The sequence below is a fragment of the Rosa chinensis genome, chromosome 1 (assembly GCF_002994745.2).
Source record: "Rosa chinensis cultivar Old Blush chromosome 1, RchiOBHm-V2, whole genome shotgun sequence".
NCBI classification, from domain to species: Eukaryota; Viridiplantae; Streptophyta; class Magnoliopsida; order Rosales; family Rosaceae; genus Rosa; species Rosa chinensis.
The window spans coordinates 64,714,686-64,734,817 of record NC_037088.1 but is presented as its reverse complement, the minus strand read 5'-3'; the positions used below and the strand labels follow the sequence as shown (position 1 = coordinate 64,734,817).

At 39.2% G+C, this 20,132-nt stretch overlaps 3 protein-coding genes across 4 annotated transcripts; 2 read left to right on the top strand and 1 right to left on the bottom strand.

Annotated features, from left to right (window-relative positions):
- The first annotated feature begins 2,506 nt into the window (after positions 1-2,506).
- Positions 2,507-7,480, top strand: LOC112181563 (ferric reduction oxidase 4). Its single transcript, XM_024319943.2, has 7 exons — positions 2,507-2,744; positions 2,823-3,129; positions 3,222-3,456; positions 5,186-5,513; positions 5,795-6,035; positions 6,372-7,069; positions 7,152-7,480. The coding sequence occupies exons 1-7, from the start codon at positions 2,582-2,584 to the stop codon at positions 7,289-7,291; spliced, it is 2,112 nt and encodes a 703-aa protein (XP_024175711.1). The 5' UTR covers positions 2,507-2,581; the 3' UTR covers positions 7,292-7,480.
- A 916-nt stretch (positions 7,481-8,396) lies between these two features.
- LOC112181549 (ferric reduction oxidase 2) lies at positions 8,397-11,578 on the top strand. Its single transcript, XM_024319933.2, has 8 exons — positions 8,397-8,659; positions 8,757-8,859; positions 8,957-9,139; positions 9,246-9,480; positions 9,571-9,898; positions 10,004-10,250; positions 10,344-11,053; positions 11,235-11,578. The coding sequence occupies exons 1-8, from the start codon at positions 8,449-8,451 to the stop codon at positions 11,372-11,374; spliced, it is 2,157 nt and encodes a 718-aa protein (XP_024175701.1). The 5' UTR covers positions 8,397-8,448; the 3' UTR covers positions 11,375-11,578.
- A 211-nt stretch (positions 11,579-11,789) lies between these two features.
- Positions 11,790-17,673, bottom strand: LOC112181533. 2 transcript variants are annotated; one of them, XM_024319911.2, is made up of 5 exons: positions 17,314-17,673; positions 16,269-16,347; positions 15,776-16,096; positions 13,525-15,665; positions 11,790-13,366 (listed from the first exon to the last, which is right to left on the bottom strand). In XM_024319911.2, exons 3-5 carry the CDS (start codon positions 15,962-15,964, stop codon positions 12,166-12,168), a joined length of 3,531 nt encoding a protein of 1,176 aa, XP_024175679.1. In that variant the 5' UTR covers positions 15,965-16,096; positions 16,269-16,347; positions 17,314-17,673; the 3' UTR covers positions 11,790-12,165. The 2 variants fall into 2 exon arrangements, with proteins under 2 accessions (XP_024175679.1, XP_024175680.1); XM_024319912.2 differs by lacking the exon at positions 17,314-17,673 and adding an exon at positions 16,518-17,302.
- Between the last annotated feature and the right edge of the window lie 2,459 nt (positions 17,674-20,132).

Below are 20,132 nucleotides of genomic sequence, written 5' to 3'. Positions count from 1 at the left end.
ATAATTTATGAATTTAATCATGTTTTAAATTTATTTGTTGTAGATTTTGATTTTAAAAAATGCAATATGAGAAAAAAATTATTTTGTTTATTAAATTCTTATTTGGGATTTGGGGCGGGTTTGGAGGCTTAGTCCCCAGTGGGGATGGGGACGGGGAATCCCTAATCTATTTTTATTGGGGATTGGGGCGGGGATGGGGGTAGAGAATGACCCCGGGGATGGGGATGGTATTGTGATCCCCATCCCCAACCCGCCCCATTGCCATCCCTATTTTTGAGCTTTATTTCTTACACCATTTTAGGTTTTTTATTGAGGTTAATAGTCTCAATACTTGTGCGAAGTATCATGGGTCGGGCCAGACTACAATTTGTTGAGCTCAGATCTTGTCTGGCCCATTTATAACTTTTGTTGATATAACTTTGTGACAAACTCATTCCCTTGATATGCAAGGTAAACGAAGTTCATTATTTATTGATAACGTATATAATTATATAAAGGGGTTTTGTCAATTTACCCCATTTTTAGGGATTTTTTTCCCACTTACCCTATTAAGTTTTTTTAATTCTCTCTTACCCAATACACTCTAAGGGAGTCTTCCTTAATACCCCATTAAGATTTTTTTTTTGTTTTTAATTTTTTTTAATACCATTTTACCCCTCACCCCTTTATTACTTAGAGAGAGAGAGATAGAGAAAATGGAAGAGAGAGAAATCATAGGAGACTTCGCCGGAGCTCGTCACTGGCCACTGGAATCCGGTCACCGGCCAACTTCGCCGGAATCCGGCCAACTTTCGCCGGAATCCGGTCACCGGCTGCCGCCCACCGGAACTTGCTGAAAATCTCACTGGAAAGTTTTTTTGCCCCCAATAGACATCTATTGCCCCATAATAGAGGGGCAATAGACGTCTATTGCCCCCCAATAGACGTCCATTGCCCCCAATAGACGACTATCAGCCGTGTATTGCCCCCCAGTAGACGTCTATTGCCCCCCAATAGACGACTATCAGCCGTGTATTGCCCCCTCAGTAGACGTCTATTGCCCTCCAATAGACGTCTATTGCCCCAATAGACGTTTATAACTTAACACAAAAACACTAACCATTGGCACACAATCTGCATCAATCAAGAAAAACTAATGAAAAGAAACCCCTAGTTAAGGACCACATGGAAAACAGCGCTTGGGAGCAGTTGAGTACACTCAATATTCTCAAGTTCTCATCGTTCCTTTGCCGTCCTAACCCGTAGTCGCTCCAAAGACCAAAACCCAAAAGTGTCATGGATCAAATCCAAACCAGCCGAAATATGACGCCGCCACCGTTAAATTCCAGTAGCCCAAAAAAAAAAAAACTCAAACCGACACAATCGAGAAACTCAGATGACGTGCCGGAGTTCAATTCTCAGGCAAATCGATATAGGAGAAATCCGGAATAACTCCTCCACTACGAAATCGAGGCGCCGCTGGAGCGAATCGAGAGCCAAGTGCAGCTGTGGTGTAGAAGACTAACTCCTCCTCCGTCTCCGATTCGTTTACAGCGTCACCGTTCAGAATCCGGTTGAACCGAGAGGCGTTCAGATCGACTGGCTCGAAATCGAAGAAAGCTCCGATAATCCAGATCTCAACCTCCGAGTCCGGAGCCTCCATGGCGCGGCAGTTGGAGAACTCGAGCACCGACGTCGTGTTGGAGGGAGGGAGAGAGAGAGAGATATGCTAGAGTGATGAGAGATTGATCTGCCAGAGGAAATGAGAGAGATAGAGTGGCATGATGTAATTTCATAATTAGATTAAGGGCAAAATGGTCATTTGGTTGTTAAATGGGTAGGTGGGAATAAAAAACTGTTGCTGGGGTAAGTGAGACCATTGTGGCTCATTTTGGTGCTTTGGGTCAAAAACCCTTATATAAATATGCTCTTATTTAAATAAACAAGTTAACAATTTGACAACACAAAATCGAACAAAATGCATAATATAGGGAGTAGATAATTAGGTTCATTTGAATACGAACCTCAAAATGTCCAATTAATTATCATGTTTCGTACGCGGCATCAATACCTTTCACAATGTTGATTAGTTCACTAAGCTTCACTTTCTTAATTACCTCATAAAACTTACCCCATAGCTAGATTAGGCGTGTAAAATGAAATAGTGAAGAGGATAACGTAGATGTAGGTATAAATGTGTCCATTTAGCTAAAGTTTAAGATCATATTCTAATATGTGTGTGTACCTTTCTGATGTAAAAGCTTCGTTAGAAGAGAACTGCATATAAACAAAATTAGTACTAATCTTAGTTTGTTTACTATCGTATCAGGACTTTTTTTTTCCTTCTTTTTTTTAAAGAGGATCAAAGGATTATTGTCCTAGGTATCAGGACTTTGGTAAAATACTATTTTAGATTGGACTTTGTACCAGACTTGACTAAAAAGCCACAATTATAATTACCCTAAAGTAAAGGCCAAAAGATTCATGATGAGGTACAAAGTAAAGTACAGACTATAAAGCAACTGTCTTGTGACTCTTTTCTCACTTGTACGTAAGTTGTTGGAAGTGAGAGTATAGTAGTCCTCTTTTCACTTCTGAAGCCATGAGCACAAATACAGCAGTAGTATCAGTTATCAGGTTCATATTGCTTCCAGTGTTTGTTGGATGGCTCATCATTTGGATTGTGTTGCCAACCGAAACTTACAGAGATTCCTGGAGACCCTACCTCCAAGGCAAACTCAACTCAACATATTTCGGAGATCAAGGTAAATTTGTACTAATATGCTTTTCTTCTTTCATTAATTATTGATAGCTAATTAATTAGTTATATATACTAATTACAGGGACAAATCTGCTGCTTTTCTCGTTCCCGATGATGTTCATAGCAGCTTTGAGTTGTGTTTATCTCCATCTAATCCGGAAGAGGAAATCAAACAAGTCATCATACTCGACATACTACTCCACAAGCTTTGCTAGCTACTGGAGACGTCCGGCGAGTGTGAAATCTCCACTGGGAATTGTGACCGCAATGGAGCTCGGTTTCACAATAATGTTTATTGCACTCTTTGTGTGGTCTCTTACCAATTACATACATGTCGGCTTCGCCCACCTCCATAATATGCATACGAAACCAGTTCCAGGCCTGAAAGAGTATGCGTGTTCAGTAAATAACAATCATTTATATTAATTAGGCAACGAACAGTGTTGTTAAATCACATTGATTGATATGTATACGTCCACAGGTGGGAAGCAAAGCTTCGTAGCGTGTCGTACAGACTTGGGTTAACCGGAAACATATGTCTGGCATTTCTCTTCTTCCCTGTAACTCGAGGCTCTTCGATTTTGGCTCTGGTTGGCTTAACATCGGAGTCGAGTATCAAGTACCATGTTTGGCTCGGCCATCTCTCCATGGTTCTATTTGCTGCTCATTCCCTAGGCTACATCATCTTCTGGGCCATCACTAATCAAATGGCTGAGGTACGTCCGGGATTATAATACGACTAACGAATTATGATCGTGCCTTCTTTCTGTCGGTGAGGAAGAGAATCTTTTTTGCGTGGTTAATTAGAATTGAAATGTCTGGACGTCTTTGTCATGCTTTTCCAAATTGTTTGATAGTATATATCGTGAGGAATAATATCTGAAAGCTCCCTTCGGGTACTTTAACTGGTGGCTGAACTTAATTTGATCCCTAGCGATCTTGTTAGATAGCTATCTTCGTTTATAACCTCCTTGATTGGCGCAGTGTGAACATAGATTACAAGGGTCTGGCCGAAATGTCAGACCAATTTGATATTTCTAGCTCCTACATGTGACAAAATTCTTTAAATTAAGTTAATTTGAAAAAGAAAAAAGGTGCTTACATCATTATATCTCATTAAATAATTGTCGTTCGATAATTAGAAGCGTTAACGATTTACAATTTTTTTCAAGTTATGTATCCATCTAGCAAACTTTTTTTTTTTTGGCTGATGTCAAAAGTTAAGAGATGTAAAAAGCCACCTTAACCTTTGAGATTTTATTGAAGAAGAAGAAAAAATACAAGGGAGAGGGACCAAAAAACCAAAATCTCCCATACAAAACAGAAATAAGCTCTAGGAAAGACAAATTAACGAAAACGAAAATTTGGCATTTAGGGTTTAGGAAGAGAATATTTTTTGCGTGGTTAATTAGAATTGAAATGCCTAGTTTTGTATGTAGGATTCACATCTTTGTCATGCTTTTCCTTATTGTTTGATAGTATGTATCGTGAGGAATAATATTTGAAAGCTCCCTTCGGGTACTTTAACTAGTGGCTGAACTTGTCTTTTTTTTTTTTTGGTAATGAGAGAAATAGAAGAGAAGGAACCTCTCTATCACTCCATGAGATTAAAAGAAAAAAGAATACAAAGGAGGGGGACCAAAAACCTAAACCTCCCAATCCAAAAAACAAGCATAATGAAATTCTAGCTAGTTAACAAAAACGAAATTGAGGAAGACCCTTACATTCTCGTAGTGCAAAAGGATAAATGAAGGAGGTGAATCCCACCACACCATTTCAGAAGAAGATGAACCATAGTTTGCTAAAGCATCAACAACTTTATTCCCTTCACGGAATATGTGAGAAGACCGAAATGTCATCATAGTGGTTTTGAACAAACAATTAGTCCACCGAACTCGAAGATTCCAAGGCACAAGAAAATAATCAAGTATCAGGGAGGAGTCTACTTCTAACCAAATATGCTTCCAATCACGAAGCCAATCTATCTCAATTGCCTTAATAACCGCCATAACCTCTGCCGCCACGGAGCTAGGAATATCAATATATGTTAGTAGCAAAAGCTCCAAGAAAGCCACCTCTATAATCCCTAGCATACTTTCTCCTTTTACTGTTAATGATCATAAACATGATTGAGTAACTATCTAAGAAAATGATGATTAACAATGCCACATATTTCTTTTCATCAGCATCTTCAATTGTTTAAATAACAAAATGACAATAGATTAAGATAATTCAAAGTACTTGAGACTTTAGTAAGTTCACATGCCTTGAATTACACTCTGCAATTGATGTGTCGAAATTAGTTAGTAGAACTACTAGCTAGAATATATTTTGCAGGTTACAAATATGGATAATCTTGATGGAAATTGCTATCTTGCTTATCAATATTGATGGAAAACTATACTATATATTAAGAATTAATTGAATATCAATGGTGATGATCAGATGCTAGAATGGAGCAAGACTCATGTATCAAACGTAGCTGGGGAGATTGCTATTCTATTTGCAATGGCAATGTGGGTGACTAGCATTCCTCGTGTTAGACGAAAAATGTTTGAATTATTTTTCTATACCCACCAGCTCTACGTTCTCTACATCGTCTTCTACGTACTGCACGCCGGTGCTAATTTCTTCTGTACGATCCTTCCTGGGATCTTCCTCTTCATCATAGATCGGTACCTGAGATTTTTACAGTCTAATCAACGCGCTGAGTTACTCTCCGCACGCATTTTACCTTGTGAGACCATTGAACTGAACTTCTCCAAGATCCAAGGTGATTACTAACTAGAATTCACTAACATTGGGTTGATTCTGTTTGGAGCTAGATAGTTACATTTTGCACTGTACTCTTTAAAAAGTCGCAATGTCATTCTCAAGTTACAAACAATATCATTTTACTTCTATTGCAAAAGATGAGAAGTAGCCTAATTAGTTAATTTCTCCTCAATTAATAAGCAAGACCTTTTTCGTGTTATCGATATGTAAGGAAGACAAATCGACCTTTTTCCCTTTTATTGAAAATTGACAAACAGCCATTTTTGATTTGTTCCACAGGTCTGGATTATAATCCCACTAGCATCTTGTTTATCAATGTGCCTAGTGTATCCAAGATGCAGTGGCACCCGTTTACAGTGAATTCGAACTCTAACATGGAGGCAGACAAGTTAAGTGTTGTGATTAAGAGTCTCGGAAGTTGGTCTCAGAAACTTTACCAGCAACTTTCTTCTAATTCTATGGATCATATTCAAGTTTCTGTTGAAGGGCCTTATGGACCTAATTCAACTCATTTTCTAAGGTCAGTTCAAAACTCAAAAGCAGATCACCTTCATCTTACAATTTTAGGTTACTATCATTTTTAGAACTTCTTTACTGGTCAAATTTCAGATTTGATACTTGCAGATAGCTTTTTTGGCCATTCTGATTTCTAAGCGTTATAATTGTGTCCACTAGAGTCGAATAAAAAAAATTGCTATTCAAATTGTCAAGTTAATTAAGATTATATTGTGTTATGTTGCTCAAATTAAGATCTAATAAGTAATAACATAACACGTCTCATATCTAAGTGGTAGCAGAATATTACTATTTTAAGTGCATCTGTTAATTAAACTTGATTGGTCTTTTGTTGCCTCAGGCACAAAGCTCTGGTGATGATTAGTGGAGGCAGTGGAATTACTCCGATGATCTCCATAATCCGAGAAATCATTTTCCAAAGCACCAAACCGGACTGCCATGTTCCGCCTGTTCGGTTGATATGTGCCTTCAAGAACTCAGCTGATCTCACCATGCTACAACTCTTGCTTCCAATTTCTGTCACACCTTCAAATTTTACCCAGCTGCAGTTTCAAATTGAAGCTTATGTGACCAGGGAGACACAGAAGCTGCCTCCATCAGACTCCCTCAAGCTTCTCCAAACCCTATGGTTTAAGCCAGACCCACTGGACTCACCCATTTCTTTGGTTCTAGGACAAAACACTTGGCTATGGCTTGGTGCTATAATCTCATCCTCATTTGTCTTATTTCTCTTTGTTTTGGGCATTGTCAATCGTTTCTATATATACCCAATCGACCACAACACTGGTGAACACTACCATGTCTCCTTCATTTGCCTGTGGTACATGTTTTTGATCTGTGCCTCCATTTTCATAGTCTCTAGTGCAGTCTACATTTGGTGCAAGAGACAGAACGCCATCGAAGATGCGAAGCAAACTCAGAATGCGAAATTATCAACACCAACAACTGATATCGAACTTGCGAGTTCTCCCCATAATCATGAGTCCCTGATTGCTCAAGCTACCCAAGTGCATTATGGAACTAGGCCTAACCTGAAGAGTAAGTAGTATAACTAATTATAACTAGCTAATTAACTACGCCTTGGGTGATTGTGATCGTAACGTTGTTTGTATTATTGCAGAAATTCTGTTGGAGACCAAAGGATCTGATATTGGAGTGTTGGTTTGTGGCCCAAGGAAGATGAGGCATGAGGTTGCCACAGTCTGTTCATCCAGTTTGGCACATAATCTGCACTTTGAGTCCATTAGCTTTAACTGGTGATGCATACTAGTTAATAGTTTTACTAGTCAATACTAATTAGTAGGCATACAGCCAAAAAAAAAAAACTCAATTATATGTATCGTTAGCTCGAAAATTCTACAGTGGTCGGTGCCTATTGTATTGATGATCTATGTCACATGACATCATCTTAATTATTAGTGCTATCTTATGACTCTAGTTTTCTAAATAATAATTTATATTATTAAATACAAAAATATTGTATATTTATATCATGATGATAAAGAAAGAAAAAAAAAACATATAGCTAACTACAGTTCATGCTCTAATTCCATGAAAATTGGACCTCATGACTTTCTTAAAATAAAAATAAAAAATAAAAAATAAATAAATAATTTCTCCAAGACCATAATTTCTACCCAAAATTATGAACTATAGCACACTAGTTTTACAAAAATTTCATTTTTTTTTTAACAAACCACCCTTAAATAATGATTTTGAAACCTTCTCAAATGGACGGAATCCAAAATCAAGGCGCAAACTTTTTCTACAATTTTTCAAAGTTAGAATACAACCACATTCATTAAAAAAAATTTGTTTGAAATTTCGGTATTCCATCAATTAGAATACGTTCTAAAAATCGTGTTGTACATAAAGTGAGCTTATGGTACAAAATACAAAACTAGTAGTTAGAGGGCAACTGGTCTAACCTTCCTACTAGTAGTTAGACTAGTAGTAGTAACATGAGAATCAAATAATGCATAAATTAAGAGATAAGATACTTGAAGCCAAAGGCATACATAAATTAAGAGATAAGATACTTAAAGCCAAAGGCATAGCGAAAGGCCAAACATGTATGCAATGAATTAGGAACACTGAGTTGTTGCATATACTATGATATATTGGAATTGACAATTGCATTGGAAGCAACACTGAGGACGGCCGAGTAGTATCTTTAATTAGTGCGTAATTTGGCTTCATAATGCTAATTTAAGAATGAATTCACACAATCTTTTGACCAAACTTGTGAATCTTTCCCCTTGATTTATTAACCTTTCCCAAAAGTTCAAGTATATTTCTGTTTTCAGAAGCAAAGGGTAAAAGTGACACTTGGGCAATATGGAACCTATATAAAGACATGAAGGAGAAGTATTCCTATATCCAAGACTAGTACTACTTCATTTTCATAGAACAGAGAGATGAATTCAAGTACAGTTGGAGGAAAAGAAAAAAAAACCACTTCAAGTTATGGAATGAAGACCATTATTGGATCAATGATGATGTTGCTTTTGATGGTAGTTTTTGTGGGTTACACTATGATTTGGATCATGATGCCCACAAATACTTACTATCTGCACTGGCTGCCAGACATTTATGTAAAAACAGATTCCACATATTTTGGGCAACAAGGTTACATTTCAATATGAAAGACCATCACTTCTACCAATTCATCCGAAATCGGACTTAAAAGTTTTTGTCTTAATTTCTTCTGTTTATGTCTATGCAGGTGCAGGCATACTTATATATACATTTCCTATCCTATTCACTGCCACTTTGGGATGTTTATTGCTTCATATAAGAAACAGAACTGCGGATAATAACAACCAAAGGTACCCTCTTTCTCAATTTGTATCATTGAGGTTTTCCGAAGAAAAATTTTCGATGATCTGATGTGTTAAACATGCTTGTGCTTTGGTTTTGAATTAGTGGGGTCTTCAAGTCATCATGGAAACGACCAGTGCTGGTGAAAGGCCCTCTTGGAATTGTTTCATGGATAGAGCTCTCCTTCCTAGCAATGTTCATTGCTCTACTTGTCTGGTCCATCTCTTCTTACTTGCATGGTATGTTTGCAACCATCACCCTACAAGCCGCAGCAAAGCGAGAGCATGTGTAAGAAATGATTCTCTATATTTTCCGCAGTTACATAATGCATGAAATTAATCTCTATATTTTTAACAAACTCTGTTAATATTAATTGAATGAAATTGATGTGCAGGTGGGAAGCAAAGTTAGAAAGTACAGCACTAATGCTAGGCCTAGTTGGGAACATCTGTCTGGCTTTTCTCTTCTTCCCTGTGGCGCGAGGGTCTTCGATTCTACAGCTGATTGGCCTTACATCAGAAGCAAGTATCAAGTATCATATTTGGCTCGGCCATCTTGTCATGACTATCTTCACGGCTCACGGTTTATGTTACATAATATTCTGGGCCAGCACAAGTCAAATTTCACAGGTAAATTAGAAATGAATCACTTTAACTTGGCAACCAAGTCATCTGTGTTAATTTCTAAACTTTGAAATCAATCTTGTGCTGCCACTGTAGATGCTCAAATGGGAGAAGATTGGAATTGCAAATGTTGCTGGAGAAGTGGCATTGCTGGCTGGATTAGCCATGTGGGCTACAAGCTTCCCTCGCATAAGGCGCAAGATCTTCGAGCTCTTTTTCTACTCTCATCACCTCTACATTGTCTTCATTGTCTTCTTCGTGTTCCATGTGGGCTTCTCCTACGCCTGCATAATGCTTCCGGGCTTTTACCTCTTCATGATTGATAGGCTGTTGCGCTTCTTGCAATCCCAACAAAAAATTGGTCTTGTTTCAGCCCGTGTCCTGCCTTGTGAGGTTGTTGAGTTGAGCTTCTCCAAGATACCAGGTGAAAAGGAACAAATTAATAGTCAAATATTATTATATATATTCCCAATTGGTACCAATACCATTGTTAAATTGCTAAAATTTTCTTACTCTTTTGGTTAAAAAGGACTGAGCTATTCTCCAACAAGCATGATGTTTCTAAATGTACCTGGAATTTCCAAGCTGCAATGGCACCCTTTTACCATTACTTCCAGCAGCACTATGGATCCTGACAACCTAAGCGTCGTCATCAAAAGCGAAGGAAGTTGGTCTCACAATTTATATGAGAAGTTTTCATCAACCACTTGGCCTATGGACCGCCTCGAGGTCTCAGTGGAAGGACCCTATGGACCTGCCTCTAACAAACTCCTAAGGTGCTTGCTTACACTGCAAAGCTAGTCATTCCCAGCTATTTCCGATATTTCATACACAAAATTCAACTGATATGAAAATGGTTTTGGTTTCAGGCACGATACACTAGTGATGGTGAGTGGAGGAAGCGGCATTACTCCATTGATATCCATAATCCGAGAGCTCCTATCTCAAGCCAATGACTCAGAAAAGAAGACTCCACAAGTTCTGCTCATAACTGCCTTCAAAAAATCACTAGACCTCACTATGTTAGACCTCATCCTCCCAGCTTCGGGCACAAATTTGGACATTTCTTGCTTGCAATTACAGATTGAAGCTTACGTGACGAGAGAGAACCAACCCGTAACACATAACCACAAGCCTCTGCAAACAATATGGTTCAACCCAGACCCATTGGACTCACCAGTTTCTGCAGTATTAGGCCGAAACAGTTGGCTTTGGCTTGGAGTGATCATAGCAACCTCCTTCGTCATTTTCCTCGTGCTAATGGGAATCCTCACACGATATTACATATACCCCATTGACCATAACTCTAATATGATATACTCTGCCTCTTATAGATCTGCCTTAAACATGTTATTGCTATGTGTTTCCATAGCCACAACTGCAACTGCAGTTTTCCTATGGAATAAGAAACAAAATTCAAAGGAGATGGGACATATTCAAGCCATAGACACACCACCACAGATTACTACTTCACCAAGCGCTCGGTTTTACAATGCTGGTCAAGAACTTGAAAGTCTTCCCCACCAGTCCTTTGTCCAATCGACAAAGGTGCACTATGGCACAAGGCCGGATCTTCAAAGTAAGTTTATTCACAGAAATACCCGAAAACTTGATTGTTTGAAAGCTCAGGGGCAAAGGGGTATGCTGTTCATCGCCCCTTTGCTCAGAAGCATTCCGCAATCATGCAAAGGATATAATTTCTTAACCTTTCATATAGAAAGAAATGATTTCCGAAACCTGATTGACATCTTTCTTTGCAGGGATATTATGGGGCTGGGAAGGATCAAGCGTTGGGGTTCTTGTTAGCGGACCAAGCAAGATGAGGCAAGAAGTGGCGGCGATATGTTCATTGCCATTGGCCCACAACCTACATTACCATTCCATGAGCTTCAGCTGGTAGTCAAAGGAACTAGAGATTTACTCTCCTCCCTTCTCTTCTTCACAGATGTTGGTGATGAAACTGAAACGATACTCGCTGCTTTGGTGATTACCAGCAAAGATTGATTACAAGTGGAGTAGACACTTTTTGTAACCGTGCATTTTCAAGTAAATAGGGGTTGCTGCTTTGGTGATTACCAGTAGAGTAGAGACATTGTTTGTAACTGTACATTTTCAAGTAAACAGAGGTTGTGGCAGGTGTTAAAAGTTATAGTCAACACTCGCAGTAACCTTTTGATTTCAATTTTTACTACTAAGGGAGAAAAATGAGAGAAAATAGAACAAGGTCTAGAACTCTATATTATTATCCTCCACTAAAACCAAGAACAGTAATGAAATGAAAGGTCGCCGACGCAACAGAGAAAAAGACTAAAAGATGGAGAATCAAGAAAAAGCCTTCAAACTAAAGCTTGGCATATTCTTTCACTAATCAATTAAAAAAAGCTAAGGTGAAAACAAATGCAAGATGATAACAAAGCAACATTAGGCCCTACCTAAAAAAAATCTTGCCTACGCCAATCAGAATGGTAAGAGCAGCTGCTTCCACAAGCAGTGACAAGCCGCCGGGAACAGCGAATATTTGGACCTCTTTTACCGTAAAAAGGAAAACCAAAAATTGAAGAACTCCTATCTTGGCAAAGAAATCGAGCATAAACAGAAATGTTTAGCGGACGCAAAGGTGATGAAGATTTTCCTCTCAAATTATGCATCTCGCAGTTTGAATGAGTTGAAAGCTGGAGTTAAATACTGTCATTATTGCTTAGTTACCCTTCTGTTCTCTATCTGCTGCTGCTCTCCTAGGTAAACATCTCGAGGCCGTCGATCAGCGCCCCTATTATCGCAGTCATCAAAGTTCTGTGTATTGCGGGATGCAAACCGATCTTCTTCATCGTAACGGAACTGACGCACAACACCTTCAGAATCATAACGCCGCACACGATGAACAATTTGAAATCTTCCTTCAGGCTTCCTTCTATCTTCATCACTGCCCTCAAATCTACATTCCCTACCACCACTGTTCAACTCAGAGAATCTTGGACGAACAATGGGTTCAAAATAATCATCTGAATCCACTCTCCGAGAACGCACTGAATCAAACCTTTGGCTCGGTTGGAATCTCCTTCCACCTCCTCTCCTGCCTCTGAAATTATGATCTCCAGCACCATTGCGATCATCAAACCATCTTGAATTGTGTTGTGGGGAAAACCGACGTTTTGGTGGGGAAAAGAACCCTGCTTCATACTTTGCTCCAAAACTGTTCTTCTGAAAGGGCACTCTCCCCCTCTCCATTTTACCATCAAATCTATAATCAGGGGACCTGCTACCACGATGTCTTGAAACCTCATTCCGTTCCCATGCAAGAGGAGATCGACTTCTGCCTCTAGACTGGAACTTGGGTCTACCATAATAAGGTCCCCTGCCGGGGGGAGATGCGCTTGGTTCTCTCCTGGTCATACGACGTGGCCCATCATAAGAACTGTCATTGAGCTCGTTGGGAATAGGCCTGTGGTAATCCCGCATACCTCTACCAACCCCTTGTGGATATCTTCTCCTCCTATCAGGACTTATATCCCTCATAGGTATCATCCCCCTATGTGTATCTGGGGATCTTCTTCTAAATGTGGGCTGATAAGAACGATTTGAATTATAACTCATAGCTTGTCTGCGAACACGATTGTGAACTCCTGCAACCTCTGCCGCTTCTGAAAATGTATCATCTGGATCCATTGCATATTCATCACTCTCGATACCACTTCTTGGTCTAGGGCGGCTAGAACCAAAGGAACCACGATAAGATGGTGATCCACGACGTTTGGAATCCCAATAACTCCTAGAAGCAAAACGAACACCTCCCAAACTCTTACCAAGCATACGTGAATCAGATCTTTCCTTTCCCATGGAATAATCAGAACCGACCTCCTCAGAGTGAGTGGAGAAATCAAAAGAGTCATACCTACAGCAACAGCAACAAAAAGTTACGGTAACTATATGAAATGGCAACTAAGAAATAAACAAAGTTTAACTGGTAACTAAGAAAAATAAAAGTTTATTGTTTTCTTATTTGATAAAAACAAACACAAAACAAATAGCGAGAGAGAATAAAAAGTTTACCTCCTCCCAGATGAAGTTCCCATCCTATTCAAGGTATCAGATGTCATTGATCCATCCACTTTGGCAGGATCTTTACCATTAAGGCCATCAAAGCAATCACCGGTATGTTTTCTTATTGTGCAACCCTCAGTTGCTCCTGCAGTTCTGTTTGAAGAAGCTTCAGAATCACCGGGCAATTGTTCAGATCCAGAAGTTCTCGTCTTTGAACCCACTGAAGATTGTCTCAAAGCATTTCCAGTGGTACTATGTTCAACTTTTCCACACATATTATCAGAACCTAGGCTCAATCCTCGCACAACCTGTACGTTCATGTTAATGTTCCTAGATTCTACCCCGCAAAATTCACTGCATTCCACTTTTCCTGATACAGAGCCATCAGCAGCATCAGTGTCACATGTATCAGAACCATAATCAACACGTTCAACTTCGTCAAATTCATTCTCCTCCCAATAAGGTACATCTGATTCCCTCAACTCCCCGTCCTCATATTGAGAATCATATCCGACCTCCTGTTCCGTAGGGTTGTTGTTGGCAACCATGTGATCCTTATCATCCAAGTGACTGTTGACACCAGAAGAATCTACTGTAGTGACTTTACTTCCTGCAGTACCATCACCATAGTGGCATTGCTCGTTACGGGAGGGACCAGCATCAGCTGGAGGATCCTTTGTGGCACTCACAGAAGATTTAGGCATTACTTCTAGAGACCCAGCATTTTGTAGAGAATTAACAGTATGAATCTGAGATGCAGCTTCAACCTGATCCTTTACAATTAAAGTCACCAAAGAGAGGCCTTCACCAACAGATGCACCTGATGCAGGCTTAATCACATCTTCTGTTTTGCATACAGGCTTGACCTCTGGACAACTCTTCTGTAAGTGACAGCTCTCGACCGCTGTCATCTCTTCTGGGGATTTTGGATCATCATGGAAGCTGGATGTTGCAGCAGAGCCCTTACCATCATCATCTACAACAGTGCTGCCCATCTCACAAGAAACCCCTTCCACAACAGGCACACAAGTTATAGCAGGGTTTTCGAGCTGGATCTTTCCTGAACAGTTAGTGTCACCCAGTTGTGCACCAATACTGGCAGGTGGTGTTCCATTCTTTTCTACAGGCACAGTAGGTGTGCGTGCAATATTGTCAAAGCGAACACAGGAGGAATTATCACCACATGCATCCATGCTGACATCCTGATTGCAATTGTCTGTAACCACACCTGCATCTTTTGAAGATCCTAGAGCATTATCAGCCAGGCCACTTTTACCATAACTTATTTCAGAGTCCGGGGATGCTTTCAATCCCTGTTCCACATCATCAACCACAGGAAGCAGTTCAGGATTCTTAGCTTCTACGGATCCCTGTGCATCACCATCTTGTGAAACTGGCTGCTTTTCGCTCTGTCTGTCAATACAGATGACGTCTACAGCATTTGCTTGAGGATCAACCATCACCGTATCACAAGGCTCCTCCCAAGCATCCATACAAACATTTAGATCCCAGTGCAACCTAACATCCTTTGAAGATGCTACTGCTTGGTCATCTCCGTCACCAATATTAGTTTTAACCAAGCTATCCTCAACAAAGGAGTTCTCTATTTTATCTTCATGTACTACATCTTTAGGCGAATAATGAATTGTTTCCAATGATGCATCTCTTCCTTCTGATATTTCTGAATCAGTTATCATTGGCGTTGATGAAAAGGATGCAACAGTTTTCGCCAAGGGCCTCGCAGAGGTTGATGCATTCGTCCCTTCTCGTGATAATTCTTCACCTATATCATCATGTATGCTGTTGTTGCAGGCAGCAGCAGCCAATATCTCAATACCAGAGAAGTCCTCCCCATAACCAGGCTTTTCATTTGCCGGCTCAGTTAAACTCTCGTTAACAGTAACAGCACTATGAGTAAAACTAGTCACCGAAGAAGTATCACTCCTTGTTGTATGCTTTTTGGCAATTGATTTAGAACATGACTTCTGACCTGAAGCACGTAGATCACCCACACCTGGTTGATTGTTTTCAGGTAACTGAGAAGATAAGCGAGGGGGTGGTGACGGAGAACGGACCATAAATCTTCTTTTCTTAATCGGCACATGTTCAATTTTGTCGCTGAACCGTCTTCCAAGTACAGCCACACCAAGCTGTAGAAAAGACAATTATATCAGCACCATGTATGTAATTAGACTTGCATTATGAATACACATACTTTAGAATTGGCACAGAGAAGTAAACAATGAACAAGTGTACTCACCTTCTCTGATTCAGAAACAGTTGTTTCAGATGAACTTTTAGTACTTTTATTTGCTGGCTCCGCACCCGATTTTGGTCCTTTATCAACCTGTTTCCTTCGCCTTGGTGCACTTCTGTAACCCTTTGAAACCTTCCAACTCAAATCTGGACTAATAGAATTTGTAAGTTCTACTCGTACTGTATTCATCATGCTTTGGGAAATAGATCTAATCCCATCCACTGTTTGCCTGCCGCCAGCAGTTTTGCAAGATGCTGTTCTTGCTTGCTTCCTACTCCGCGCCAGATTGATGGGTACACCCCCAGGGCAAGCACAAAAATGAGTCTACAAATCAAAAGGAAAATAATTAGGGTTACTCTAAAGGCATTGAAATACTTTGTGTAGGCAAGCTAGAAAAAATCAGTGAAATCACTGGGATATTAATAATGTCAATCTATTTCACATGTAGCACTACCATCAGTTCTATTATCAGTAATCCAAATAAATAAACACTTACTGTGATGGGGTTCCCTCTATCCTGCTAAACTCCTTTTCTTTTCTTCGAAGTCTCCAAAGAACATAAAAGTTAACGTCACCTGAAAGATGCAAAGAAAAAGATCATCAGCAATGAAGCTAGAGCATAGAAAAGAAGTAGGGTAATCATTCACGGAAAACTGAAAACAAAAGCCATTTATAATCTATAACATAGTCATCAAGCCCAAAAGCTGATAACAAACTGCCAGCATATGCCTCCGCAGGCCATTACCTTAAGGCAGATGGTGTTAATCAGTTTTGGAGGACACTCCAAAAACTCCCCTCGGTTCCGAATATGGTTCATGGAACAACAAAGACTCTTCTTCTAACATAAACAGGACAAGGAACAGAGAGCAGTTGGTTCATTCAAAGAAGGGGTTTGAGTCTACTATGCCCAAAATAAGGGGCTTTATAATTTAACATAATTTCCTCCCACTACTTTGCAAGCGCTCAGCAGCAGCAGTGTTCTTATGTTTCGAAAAAGGGTATGTAGGTATTTCATAACAAGAAATTTCAACTCGCAGTGCTCTGAAGTCTTCAATTAAGCTCTGAAACTTCTTCGATCCAGATATATAAGCACATATAACATAGAATCAGTAGTGGAATGATCGAGTTCAGGGACCATGGGGATACTGCTACAAAAAGCAGATCCCCCATGAATCCATAGATCCAAACCATGATAAAATCAAAATTTTAGTTTTTCAAATCACGCCTATATCATCAATTTTAGTAGCCAATAGCCTCCAAACCATAACAGCAGAACGATCATGGATCATGTAAAATCTAACCCTAAAATCCCAATCCCAACTAAGCTCCTTCAAATCCACTGCCGCCGCCTTTGAAGTTTCTTCAAGATCTAATTCAGTAGTCACTTCAGAGCTCGATAAATCTCCGATCCAAAGAGATCCAGAGCCGATGAGAGGCCTCCTCATCGCAGTGGTTTTTCCTCGACGACGATGATATAATAAAATTTTTAACCACAAAAAAATTCGCAGGCAAATTATCAAAAGCTTTAGGGTTTCAAATACCTGTGTCTTTCAATTACTCATCCAAATCGCCGCCACGGTCACCAATACGAATCCGGAATCCGATCAAGATTTCCGGGCACTTTCAAAACCTCAAAACTCTTCGTAAATCTTCAACAGCAGAGAAGAAGCAACAATCGCTTCGATTCGAATCGGATTTGCTTTGCTCCTCTTCTTCTTCTTCCTTCTTCTTCTTCTTCTAGATTTCAAATCATAGAAGACGAATACCAGTCCCGATCGTTAAATATGGGCCGTAGATTTCCGATCCCGGAGAACAAATCGTCGCCGCTGATTTTTTCCTCTTCAATCTTCTTCGTCTACCTCTTCTTCTCTTTGCTGTTTGGATTAGAGAGCATATAGAGAACTCTCACACCACGTATTTATGGGGGTTCTCGTGCCCAAAATACCCTCCGTTGTTTCGATTATTACCGAAAGCCCGTCAATAATACCAAAAGAGGGACGGAAATTAAATTTTAAATCACACGAATATCGAAGTCAATAGTCAAATAGTGAGCAATTTCTGAGGAATGCAATGCAATATTGACTTTTTCGGCCTTTCACTTAACTCATACTACTTAGACATAATTATTTGTTTTCAAAAACGAAACCGGAGTTATGGGTTTTATTTTGGTGCGTTACGAAATGCGGAAGTATTGTTATCTTATTGACGTGCAATATCATGTAGATACCATTTTGATTTGTGTTTTCGAATAAAGAATAAAAAGTTAGAGCACTCCAAAAGTTTACAAGCTCAACGGTCACATTTTTAAAATTAATCGATCAAACGAAAACTCTGAAAAGTAATGTAATTAACACGAGTTTTATTTTCATCTATACGAAGCAATTGGGCCTCGAGAGATGAACACCATTTTTACATATGCACAATAAATGGTTTCCTTCAATGATGTTACCATTCAAAGATTCAAATTAAAATTCAGTTAGGTTAGAAATTCAAAAGATTCACTTACCATATTATTAATATTAAGTCAGATTTATTTTTTAATGATTACAAAGCCTTTTTGGTAAATAAATTCAAGATTATTTACTATATATTACTAGATTTATTTCTTTCTATGAATTAATAAAAATAGATATTATATTTGGCTTCATATTCCTCAAATTGCTCGGTCCACTTGAAGAATTCTAATTTACAACTAATTCGATTTTCAAATATATTTGAATATTTCAACTCCCCAACAAAAAAAAAAAAAAATTAAAATCTATACTATTATTAAGAGAAGATGGTTTGTTAGCTAAAGTGGACGTGAAAAGACGACTTAATTCTTATACCATAGATTATCTAAAAATATTTTTTAATAAAGGGATGTCATAATAGTAATTAATAAAATAATAAAATAAAATTGTAATTTATTTCCCTCTAAAATCTCTCTCTATAACTTCTCACTTCCAAGAGGAGGAAAAAAAAATACAAATTCTAAAACTTCCCATGTTTTTCTAATAAATATATATTTTTTCTTTTAAAAATTAAACCCAAACACAAAATGTGTGTTTTGTTCTAGTTAAAATTAAGAAAACAATAAGAGCGAAATTTCCCACTCTCCTAGTCTCGAACGCATTACCTTTATTCCACGGGAAGAAGCCACACCCACCACAAGCAATGGCCCACGAGGCCCATAAAGTCAAATGATTCTCTTTCGCAATAGCACTTCCGCCGTCCGATCTCTAATCCAACGGTAGCACTCACCGCATAGTTAACAATCCAAAGAATTTGCTGGCGCGTGGGAGCCACGGGATCGCTTTCGGCGTAAGCAACTAGTCCTCCTTCTCAACTTTCTGACTTTTCTCTTCCGCCCTCAAAACGTTTGTAATTTGCTTCTGAGGGCCTCGGTGTTTTGCAGTGAGACCCAAGAAAGGGATATGTTCGAGTACGCCAAGTATATTATAAGGAAACAATTCCATGGAGAATCAAATGGGGCACGAGGCCCCAAAAGACTTGGTTATTTACTTTTGAAGTCATCATCAAACGCACCGCATTGACATTCTTACTGCAGGGCCCAATGATAGCATTCTTTGTGTCAAATCAGGGCAGTGAAAAACTGAAAACCACAGGCTTTCTTTTCACGCTCGAATATTAACCGCAGGCTTTTATATAGACAGTGTCAGGCTACTAGGCTATAAGAATGATCAAATTCGGTGAGGCAGTGCAAAATTTTTATTTATTTTTTATTTTTTTATTTGAGTGGTATGCAATTATTCCATCAAAATAGAAGGTATTTAGTTGAGCCAGCCACACCATCCTTCGATTCAAAAGAACGTATCGATCAGGCTGTTTCACCACATTGATGGTGCGCGATTGGCCACTATGTTGATGGTGTGGTTGATCATGGTTGTTAATGCCACATGCTGAGATGGGATGTAATTGTTCTATTCAAATTGAATAGATGGTATTTAGTCGGACCAACCGCACCATCCTCCAATGGTGTTCGGTCAGATTGTGATGGTACGGTTGATCACCGAGCTTCAACATGTGAGAATGAGCTAATTTTGTCTTTCACCAAGAAACAGTAATTGCATTTGGTGGAAAAATGTAGTGTGTTGTGCTCCCATGGGAGAGGATCCTCTCCTAATCTATTCCCCTCCTAACCTGCCTAAGCTTTCTATGACAAACCGACATATGTGTAAATCTAAATCCAATGGCTTATATTAACTTTCATAAATATGTACTTATTTTTCTTTTTTCTTTTTTAAATCAAACTCACCCCCACCACCCAACCCTCTCCCCTTTTTTTTTTCGTCTGACAACCTTCTCCCTCTCTCTCTCTCCCTTTTCTGTTTCTTCTTTGCCAGTTTCCCAGATCTTG